Source organism: Trachymyrmex septentrionalis, unplaced genomic scaffold (assembly GCF_001594115.1).
Source record: "Trachymyrmex septentrionalis isolate Tsep2-gDNA-1 unplaced genomic scaffold, Tsep1.0 scaffold54, whole genome shotgun sequence".
Lineage (NCBI taxonomy): Eukaryota > Metazoa > Arthropoda > Insecta > Hymenoptera > Formicidae > Trachymyrmex > Trachymyrmex septentrionalis.
In genome coordinates, this window is record NW_017305715.1 from 947,884 (window position 1) to 959,976 (window position 12,093).

General features: G+C 30.4%; 1 protein-coding gene across 1 annotated transcript in view; it reads right to left on the reverse strand.

Annotated features, from left to right (window-relative positions):
• LOC108752109 (protein mahjong) overlaps positions 1-12,093 on the reverse strand; it is a 99,600-nt gene that overhangs the window by 41,733 nt on the left and 45,774 nt on the right. The window contains exon 6 of the mRNA XM_018492734.1: positions 5,186-5,426. Coding sequence (XP_018348236.1) covers positions 5,186-5,426 — 241 coding nt within the window. The remainder of the gene's footprint in view (positions 1-5,185; positions 5,427-12,093) is intronic.

Consider the following 12,093-nt stretch of genomic DNA (forward strand, 5'->3'; position numbering starts at 1 on the left):
GCTGCAGATTTCTTAAAGAAGTAAATCAAAAGCCCCCGCAAATGATGCTTATTCGGCTCAAAACTCGACATTTTCGCACGAAAAAAGATATAAGATGCTGATGCAAAATTGCTAATATTTCAAGGTTATGTTCTTGCCAGATGTCCAACCTTACGATATGACGTTTTACAGCTGACAATTTTAACTATAACATACTGGTAGCGCCATTGTTTGTCAAACGGCGGAAACTTATTTATGCTCCCAATAGTATGAAGGAAACTTTTCACTCAGTTGAACAAACGCTGAACAACATACAATCGTATCTGATGAATAGAGGTCTCGAAATATCCCCCCAACAAAACGCAGATGATAATATTCTCTAAAAGAAAGATGATTCATACGAATCTCTCGGTTAACTTGGCGGGGAAGATCATTTCCCGTTTCGGTAAGATTTTTGGGAGTCAAATTGGATTCTAAACTGTCGGGAAAGAAACATGTCATATGTAAGGACAGACGCACTAATTTAATTATATCGGCTTTAACGGGCACATGATGGGAGGTTAATTCATCATTTCCATCCAGAATCACCCGGTGGTGAATACACTTTTATCTCTGCATGATTCGGCTTAGACTTCATCTCAGCTTGCATATCTTAATGACTACTATTCTGTGGTCCTCATTTTCATTTGCATGTAGAGACACAAAAATCGGATGTATATATTTCCTTCGCTCCCAGCATTTCAGAAATCCTTTCACTCACCATCACTGACATCATATACTCAATCTTGCCACCTCAGATCCTTAGAAATTAAAAATCTATTCCTCTGCAAAGCGTGCAACTTATTCTCGAAAATACATTCCGAGACATTTTAAGCAGTTCCACCGTTTTCTACACGGATGACTCCAAAGTCGATGATATTATAATAGTATATATGTGGATTCTGCAGTTTATATATACTCTCTACAGCTAAAAGAAACGTATAAACTATCCTCTTACGCAACAATTTTTACGGCCGAGGCTTGGGCCATACACAATACTTTGCTCATAACTTTGCATGACAATTTAGAGCAGGTTATCATAGTCTCGGATTCAAAAAGCGTTCTCGACGCACTTAAAGGAATCTATAACAGAACGAATAATTATATTATCTCGTACACTAAAGCGCCCTAATCGAGGAGGCTAAATTTAATAAAATCCGAGTCAATTTTACATGGGCCTCTTACACTGTAGCATCCGCGACAATGAGATCGCTGACGAGCTGGCCAAGAGTTATTCGCAAAGGTGTCGAATATAATTTCAAGATCCCCTATTCTGTTCTCAATACCTAAAGCACATCTAGGTAGGGAGTTCGATAAATACATACAAAGAACATCTCGGGAAAAAGGAATTTATTTTTTCCAAAATTTTTATGTGAGAAAGAAAAGACCATGGTTCTATAATACCAATATCTCTCGCATGTTGGTAACTACGATGAATCAATCCATTGAGAACCATTGAGAAGCAATCATTTCAACCATAACCACTTCTGAAAAAACCTAATAAATGATCCTTCCTGTCCGTGCGGAGCTCCTTTTCAAGACCTCGTTCATACCATCTTCGATTGCTCCATCTCTGAATTCTACGCCACTTCCCTGACAGATATTTCAAGATACTTCCCAAGATAACACGCTAAACATTAATGACTCAATTATCCACGCCCTACGTAGTCCTTCCAAAATATGCGGTTTGTTCGCGAGTTTTGGTATCGTCTGCGACCGGAATTTCTAATTTGAATTTTCGCAGCGCTTTCTCGCGACACGTCTTAGTCCGCTAGCTTTCTCTCCTACCGCGAGGCTATTGAGGCTTTGAGTACAGGACGAATCATATTGTCATACACCGCCGAAATTCTTCTGAATATTTGACTCTCATCGCTTCAGGAAAATTTTACTGTGATCTGGTCGTATTATCTCCGCATACTTGAAGACAGGATCCATTAACTAAGAAAAAGAAGATACCTACTGTTTAGTGTACATACCCCACAATCATCTTTGTTTCCAGGTCGCGGCAGTATAAATTTGGCAACATTGCGTGCTGGCCGACCAAGAAGAATATACTCATGTGTAAAATACACCTAAGTGCTAAAAATTTTTTGTTTGTGACCATCGACAAGATCAATAATTAAAAAAAAAAAAAAAAAAAAAGATTTTCTGATATCTAACTTTTTTGAATGGAGAAAATTATCAGAAAAGTGAATATTTTCTTATGTGATTGTCTTAACCTCAATTGAAGGGATGGGCGGAATAAAGGCCTAATTACAAAATCTTGATATTAATAAAAATTAAAATAACTTGCTACTTTTTTATTATACACAAATGGGTACAATATCAAATTTATGTAATGTCTTTAAGAAGTTATATGTTACAATATTTTTCTATTATGATTAATAATATATGAAAAAGCTAATTGTCGAAAAAAGGGCCCCCCCCCCCTAAGTAGAATTGTACCTTTATTCTGCTCATTCCCTCAATTGTAAATAACTAGAAATATCATTATTTTATGTTTATTTTATTCCTTGTAGGTACAAAATGCCTGATAAGTGTTGCATTCCAGATTGTAAAAGCAATTATAAAACAGAAAAGGAAAATATAATTTCCATCTTTAGGTTTCTAAAAGATGAAAAGTTACAACCATGGTTAAAAAATATTCCTCAAAAAGACTGGATACTAGAAAACTAGCTGTGGTTTGTGAAAAACATTTTTAACGGGCATTTATTTCAAAGGAAGAATATTATAAAGATGAAAACGGTACAGAAAAAGCTTTTCCTAGATAGAGATCTATATTTACACTGTTAGATCTACGGTATCAAATTTAACTTAATGTAAGTCACTGCTCCTATTCAAAATCGTCTATCATTTTATACTAAAATAATAGTTATATAATATTTGACACTGTATAGAGTCAAATTAACACGATATATGTCAAATTTAAATATCGATTTAGTATAAAATAACGATATATTTAGTAGGAGCAGTGGTAACTAAATAATTATATTAGGTTAAATATATATTTGATACTGTAGATTAAACAGAGTAGTTCCTCAAGCAATTCAAACATTATTTCCAAATTTGCCAAAATATTTATCTATATATACCATTGACAACAACTCAACAAGATTCTGAAACAAAAAAAAGCCTTAATTAAGCAGGAAGAAGAAAAAACTGAAAAATGGTTACAACGTGATATACTCGTAATTTTAAATTATAAACTTTTTTACAATTATTTAAGAATAGAATTAATGTAACAAATTGGAAATATGAAATTTGTGACCATAAAATAGTATTATATAAGGTTGCTTTCACTAATTTACTTAAAGTTCAAGGAGAGAGAGAGAGAGAGGGGGAGGGAGGGAGAGAGAGAGAGAGAGGGAGAGAGAGAGAGAGGTATTAAAGTTAATAATAATTTAACAATTAAAATATTTCAGAACGGTAGTTTTATAGATTACGGATGATTTGAAATGGATTCTAAAAAACAATAAAAAATTAAATTGGTCACAAATAGAGAATATTTTGAGACAAGATATGGAAAATAACATATGCTGCGTTAATATTCATCTAGTATGACTTCAATCATTTTTCAATCATAATGACAGTAAAAATAAAAATAACAATGAAAAAGTGAGGAAATTAAATTTTAGTTGACCAATTGATTAAATTTAGGGGCCGATTTTGTAACTTTTAATGACAGTCATTGATGTCGTTGCGCAGATATTATATAGAGTGAAAAAGCTGTGCAATGACATCAACGACTGTCGTTAAGAGTTACAAATAGGCCCCTTAGTTCGATTAACTTATTAATAGCAAGCCGATTATTATCAGCTGATGCAACGTTGCCATATCAGGTCTCGCGACCTGGAAATAAAGATGACCATACCCCATTCGAAATTTTTTAAAGTCGATTTTCTCGACACTGAAAAGCATGCCTTACTGCTTGGCCAAAATAAAGTCTAGGTGATAAACTTCACGTAATAAGTTTCGGATTTTTCTAAATTTCGAACATCCGAGCTTCTCCTTGTCAGAGCGAATAATTTTAATTTATTCACCCAAATATCTCAAAATCTGTAAGTTTTAGAAGAAAACTTTTTAGACAAAAGTTGCACAGTCTGGAGGAGGACAAATAATGGTAAAATTAATTTTTGAAAAATAATTTTTTAAAAAAGTTTATCGCCTATTTATTAAAATGAAATATACGATTCGTGTTTTCTGCATTAAAAAATATTAAAATACAGTTATAAAAAAATCAGTACTTTATTCTTTAAAAAAATTTTATACTTTATTCTGGCGCATTTTAGCATAAAATATTCAGAGTTGAGAAACATTACTTTTTCCGTTACTTTTTATAATAAACATGATGTTCAATTTTTTTGTAACTAAACGCTAAGATTGTGCCAAGGTTGGAAAAGTCGACTTTTCTAACCTTAGCACAACTATAGCATTTAGTTATAAAAAATTGCAATGTCATTATCAATTAATCATTTATTATAAAAAGTAATGGAACAGTAACGGAAAAATAACCTTTCCCAACTCTGAAAATATCTCGTAAATAAACCTTTTCAATTTTTGGTAACCACTTTTTTGCACAGAATAATGAGAAAAATCAATTGATGTAAAAAAAACAGTCGTTTTTAATAATACTGATTATTGTTTATTCAATTTAATGACTTATAATATACTAATTATGCATATGAAAAAAATTGTACCGTAATAAATATAAATTTATTTTATAGATAAAAAAGATAGCACTTTAAAGTAGTGTAAATAAAATAAAAAAAAAAGTACTTTAGCCATTTTTACATAAAAATAAATATGGCAAATATGGCAAAAAACGCCAATTTTGGCACATGTAACTTCAATTTTTTCAAAAACTTGACATTAGGTCAATTCCAGGGCCGGGTTCATTTTTAGAATAAATTATTTTGAATAAAAATCCATTGAAAAATGCTTCGTTTGTTTCAAGTCTCAAAAAAGTGTTAAACTGTGTAATTTATTTGCCCCCTTTCAGATTGTTACAATAAATCTTTCAAAATTATATAAAGATTATCGCTATTTTTTAAAATAGAAATATATGATTTTTTTTACATGTTTCTTCTAATAATTTTGCATATAAAAACATGCACGTACGCACCCACGCATATACTTATTAAAAAATAATTTATGTTAAAAAACGTACTCTGTTTATGGGAGCACATACACAATTGATTACAGCTCTAAGTGCTGCTCTTTGTACATCAGCATCTGCAATAATTTCACATTCAGCTGCAGCTAGCAAAAGATTAATCGCCATTGTCATTGACATGTCTGGCATATCAACTCTTTCACATAGCAGCAACATAACTTTTGGTACAACAGAACAAATTGCGACAACATCCAAACATGATCTAACCGTTTCTGCACTAGAAGTAGTATGTACCCTAAAAATATTAATTATTTATCAATTCTAAAATTCTTAACAACTTGTATTTTGTGTGTAAAGTAATGATGTAGTTCGTATTGTAAATAATATTAATAAGGGGAAATAAAACCAATATAAACATTATAAATAAGGAGAAATAAGGCCAATATACGAGCAAAAATGATGAGAGTTGCTCTTATTTTAATAATATATCTTATACAAATATATCACATGGAACGTTCCGATTTAACTAGATCCTCATCGGTAAAAGTCGAATTAATCCATATTCAAAAATGCAGATAAAATCCGACTTTAATTTTGTTGGTAAACACGTAGCATTAACACATCGCCATTAATTATCATTTTAATTAAAATGATAAAATTATATTCGCTTATAGAAGAAAATAGTTATTGCGATATAGAATCCTCGTTACTTGAGATTTTATAAGACTTTGTATGGAAAACATGGAATTTCTAGATTCATGTATTTCCTGACTTCAATCTTCGCAAGTCTGTTATAGAAACTTTTCGATGTAAATTTATAACAATTATTGAATGGTTTCTGATAAATAAGAATTATTATGACAAAATGTGTTAGTTATTCTAGAAACTTCTCGATATAAATTTATAACAATTATTATGACAAAATGTTTTAGAAAATTTAGTATTTGATTTTTTAAGAACATAAAAATTATTTTGCAAAAAAAATATTCTTTAATAATGTGAAGTACGATCTCCGCACGTTTAAGCTACAGAGGCACTCCTGAGCCAGAGCGTCACGCGAGCGCCAGCGGCTCGGCCGCTAGTGGGAGTAGCGCGCCGGAATCGGCCCGAAATGTGCAAATCTTTGCGAGCACTGTTCTACAATCCTAGCTAGGTCTCAATGTTGTTCAGCCCAAACTGAGCATAATCCTTTCTCCGTTACAATTTTGATTTTATAAAGTATTACTTTGGTTTCAAAATTATGATTTTATTAAAAAATTGGATAGATATTAACTATCACAACTAATCGGATCTTTGTCAAAACTGCAGTTCTTATACCAATGTAGAATCAATGACATATTTCCTTCACATCTGGATTACTTATGTAACAAGATACTAGTTAGTCACTACAAATCTGAATTTAGATTAAAGAAGATTGTTTAAAAGAAAATTATTAAATATCGAAATATTTGATCTACACAAAAGTAATAATTCTCTTTAGAAAAAATTAGCTACTCTTTCTTCTAGTCTTTCGAACACGTTATCCATTTATATTTGTAACGAAATTTTTTCTCATCATATGAAGTGCTTTGATAAATATAATTTTAATTTGTATTTGACACATAAAGAAGAAATTTCATTGGTTAAAAAAAAATCCTATCATAAAAAATTAACTAAAATTAAGCTGATTGAATTCAATTGTGATATAAATAAGGAAATTCATCAAAATTGACAAACAGAAGAACCTATAAACTCTGAAAACAAAACAAATTTTAATGTAAACATAGATTCTAGGAAATTTACAAATCCTTTAATAGTTACTAACAATAAGTGATTTATTAATCCAACTAATACGGATATTCCACCTGAAGTCTCATCATTGTTACAACTGAGAGGAAATTTTAGCCTCCTTGCTACTCTGAATAAAAAAAAAGCTATTCATGACTTGATAAAAAACATCGTACAAAAAATAAAAATTTATCTAGATTCTTATCTAAAATTAGAAACATTGCTATATAATGCCTCGTTTTCACAAAAACATTTTTGTATAACAATAATCAGAAAATTATGATCGACGATAGATCAACATATAACATTACCAAATTATTTCAAAAAAAATAATCCAAATATTATTTTTACCAGTGCAGATAAAGGTAATGTCACTGTTGTCTTAGAAAAAAACGTTTACATACAAAAAGGTGGAAGAATTATTAATGGATAAAGATACATTCTCCATAGTTAAGAAAACTCCGGAAAAAACTCTAGAAAGAAAGATTAACAATCTAATAAAAAAAAATAGGGAAAAAAAGATATTATTAGTATATTTCTAAAAAAGAATCTTTTCACTTTCGTTCAAGTAATGCTCCCCTTTCGTAAGCTTATGCACTTCCAAAAATCCACAACGTTTTATTTAGAATTAGTCTCCTCAGTTAATATGGCTTTATACTCATTGGCAAAATTTCTGAAGGAAATTATTTCTGTCAGTATCTCTAAAGCAAGGGGATATATTAATAATAGTTTCAAATTTTATAATAAAATTTCTGGATTGGTTGAATTTGATGTGCTTGTTTCATTGAATGTAACATCATTGTTTACTAACGTTCCACTTGATTTGGTGATTGCCGGCATAGAGAGGAGATGGGAACACATAAAAGAATCTACAAAATTATCGAAAGTAGAGTTCATTAAGACCATAGAATTCGTGTTATCATCTACTTATTTTATTTTTAACAACGTAATATATAAACGGATATATGGCTCTTCGATGGATTTCCCTTTCTCGCCTATTATTGCTAACATTGTTATGCAAGATTCGGAAGAACGTATTTTGAGCACATTAGAGCTACCCGTCTATTTTAGATATGTAGATTTTAGATATGTAGACATTTTGCTCATCTTTCACTAAGAATGACTGGATGACGTTCTTCAAAAATTTAACAGTTACCATCAGCTTCTAAGATTCACAATGAAGAAGAAGGAGAACCATTCTCTTAACTTTTTGGACATCTCATTGATAAGAAAAGACAACAAAATTGTAATAAAAAAATAATTCCATAAAGAGACATTTTCTAGACGTTATTTATCATATTGGTCGAATCACCCTAAAATTAGGAACCATATACAGCATTATCGCGATCATGCTATTCTATTATCCGTCTTTTTATGAGAAGAGCATCGAGATTTGCATAAATTTGTTGTTGGATAATAGTTATTCTCTAGATCTTATTTTTAATATTATAAATAAAAGATTAAAAAATATATTTGTAAACAAGTCAAAATTTCTTAATAATTGTAGTACAAACGTTGACGCCGACGTTCCTCCGAATATTACAAAAAAAAATTTTATAGTACTTTCATTTGTTAAAGGCATCACTGAATCAATTACATCCATCTTTAACAAATTAATAACTACGTTTGGTTAACGTACAATTAATAAACTTAATAAATACATATACAATATTAAGTCCATAAGGACAAAACGGATCATTCCCACGATCATGTAATCTACAAAATTAATTGTAAAAATGCGTCATACGTAGGCCAAATTAAAAGAAAATTGCAAACGAGATTGAAAGAACATGTTAATAATATAAAACTAGATCCATCCAAGCATTTGGTATTATCAGGACACTTAAACTGGGTTGGGGAAACATTATTAGGGTTATTTGTGTCATTCTATTTTCATCGTTCCATTAAACGTGAAACAAGGATAGTATGATACAAATAGCGTTAATAGCGCGTTCCCCGAACACAGCCTTAGTAAAACATAACCACAATTTTGATTAGGAAAACACAAGAGTATTAGACATTAAGTACAATTATAATAAAAGATTGATTATAAAAATGATTCATATTAAAGAATAGATAAACAATATCAATTATATAAAAGATATTGAGATGTTTGATGATTCATACTTTGACATCTTAAAAGAAATTTCAAAACATAATGATTGATTGGACAAAGGAAAAGAAATTTCTTTCACATATAATCAATGAATTTTGTTCCTATACATATCTTATACATACTATTGTTTGCGTTTCTAGATATAATTTGCGTCGTTTATATTCGTCGTTCTCAGTTCATCTCAGTTCTACTTGACATAATCAATTACGACTAGGTTTTTGAAATCTTGTTAAATCATCTTATATGTAAGTCTCATTTGGGCTTATTCTTGTTTTTTAAACATTTTTTCTATTATAAATAATTATTTCATACTTTGATTTAGAGTATTTTACCATTTGACATCAACTTATATTATGGGACTTAACACGATTCTCGTCGTTAAACAAGGATTCTAGTTATGATTTTTATATCTTGATATCATTGCGGACATGGTGTTACCATTACCAACGGATGCGACTGCTATGAACTATGGTTTCGTTCAAAATATATTTTACATATAAGAATAGACTAATCGTTTTAAACTGAAGAAGACTCTGTGAATCGAAACGTTTTTGTAATTTTTGGTAACAAATTATATATTTGGTAAAACAAACTTCAAAGTGAATTCAACGAATACTGACACTGTCTTTTACTTTATTCCCCCTTTTTTCTGCTATATGTTCGTCATATTGGATCCATCATCTTAAATTTTGCAATTGTTCACGTAGTTTTCGATAGCTTATGCTTAAAGCTACATTTGTGTGATTTTTCTACGCAAGATGTGATTTTTCTACGTCAAGTATAATTTTGGAGCGGTGGGTGACCGACTTGACAAAGAATGCCCCATATATACAGGATGTTTCACGTAACTGTGATGATAATTTTTCCTACACTTCCGATGATCTGATAAAAATTATTTTAAATAAAAATTAGTCAGTTTTCAATCGACTACAAATTGCAATATTAAAAATTTGCAAAATATTCTTTTTTAAAAAAAAGGTCAAAATTACTCTAATTTTTTAAAATGGCTACTACGTATTTTTTACTTCATAATATTGTAACTGATGTCAAGACGAGTTCAGTGACCTACTATACTATGACCTTGAGATAATCTTATAGTTAGACGTGTGGGATCAAGAAATGTTTTCCTAAAAAATTATTTTATTTGTATTAAATTTTATATGAACATATTCTACAGTAAAAAAAGATTTTTATATTAACAGCATCTTTCCCATTTTAAGAATACATTTTCGACAACCTAAGACTGAACTACGATTTGCTCTAATGACAGACTAAGGGTATGGTTGAGTTGCCACTACGAATGCTTCGAAGCATTTGATTAACCAATTGGAAGAAAGAATTTTACTAAATCAAATTTACTCAATCAAAAAATGCTTCAAAGCATTCGTAGCGACAACTCGACAGCACTCTAAGAAAAAACACAAGTATAAATAAACTCGTGACAGTGTTCAAGCTACACTACAAGTACTACAATTTATGCTAACATTTTTTTCTACGTACATATATAAACATGTATGTAATAAATTGTGGACTACATTCACAATGGGACTACATTCACAACAGGAATATCACGAATTCAGAAATGGCTACATCGGTTCCTCAATTTATTTATAGGTACATTTTTTCTACTGAACAATGTAATGAAAAATATGTAAAGTTTAATACAAAATAATTTTTCACGAAAATCCGTTCGAATTTCCGTTCATTGATTTCATACGTCTGACCTTAAGGTCATCTCAAGATCATAGTATAGCAGGTCATTGAACTCTTAACATCAATTACAACATTATAAAGTAAAAAAAACGTAGTGCCATTTAAAAAAAATTAAAGTAACCTTGACTTTTTTTCTAAAAAGGAATATTTTGCAAATTTTTAATATTACAATTTTGTAGTCAATTGAAAACTGAATAACTTTTATTCAAAATAATTTTTGTCAGATTATCGGATGTGCCGGAAAAATCGTGATTACAATTACGTGGGACACTCTGTATATAGTATACAAATGTATTTTAAGTATAAGCTATCAAAAGCCACGTAAACAATTGCAAAAATTCAAGATGGCTGATCCAATATTTCAGATATAAAACAGAAAAAAAAGAAAATAAAATAAAAGAGTGTCAGTACTCATTGAATTCACTTTAAAGTGTCATGGACCTTGATTACAAAATAAGAAGCAAGAAATTACATGCTAATTTGTGTTATGTGCCATTTGTAAATTAAGACAATTGAATAAAATGAAATGATGAGATCTCTTTAAAATAATTATAAAAATGGACGAAAACTATCCTTATCGTCCGTATAGATAACCGTAAAAAATGATAAAAGGCATATGAAGTGCTTTTACTTGATTAACTTATATGCATGCACAATTCTCATTTTTAAAATTATTTAATGATTGTCAGAGAGAATAAAGAGAGCTTTGTCCATTTTTATAATTGTTTTAAAGCAATCTCATCATTTCGTTTTATCCAATTGTCTTTATTTACAAATGACACGTAACAAAAATTAACGTGTCATTTATGAATTCTGATGTCACAATTTAGGGCTGTGATGATTACTCAGGAACCTTAAAATTGTCTTATACGTCGATTTTACTCGCTTATTTATCTTTAGAAATTAATGTCTCATTAACTACTGCGAAAATTGCAAAATAATAGAGGACTTTTTTACTCAGTTTAGTCCACAAACAGTATGTCAAAAAGTTTGGCACCTTGTATAACTATTTTATTATATTTTTTTATATTGGCTTTATTTTTCCTTATTTGTGTTTGTAGGTATGTAGGGTGGATACACAGGATGTTTGATATTAATTCCGTTCATGGAATTTCATAGGTAGAGCGGATTTGATCTAAACTAAATTAAAAAATCCTGTATCATTTTGCAATTTTCGTAATATCTAAGGAGATAATTCTGAAGTTACTGAATAACACGGCTTACCGCCAAATGCAGTACGCGGTAAGATAGAATGTCCACCATCATAGGTTGCTAGGTGCGCGCAAAATTGTTTGTTACAGGTGGCCTTAGCAATGTATGAGTAGCAAAAGAAAACATCTCTCCAGCGCGGGGGGGGGGGGGGGGG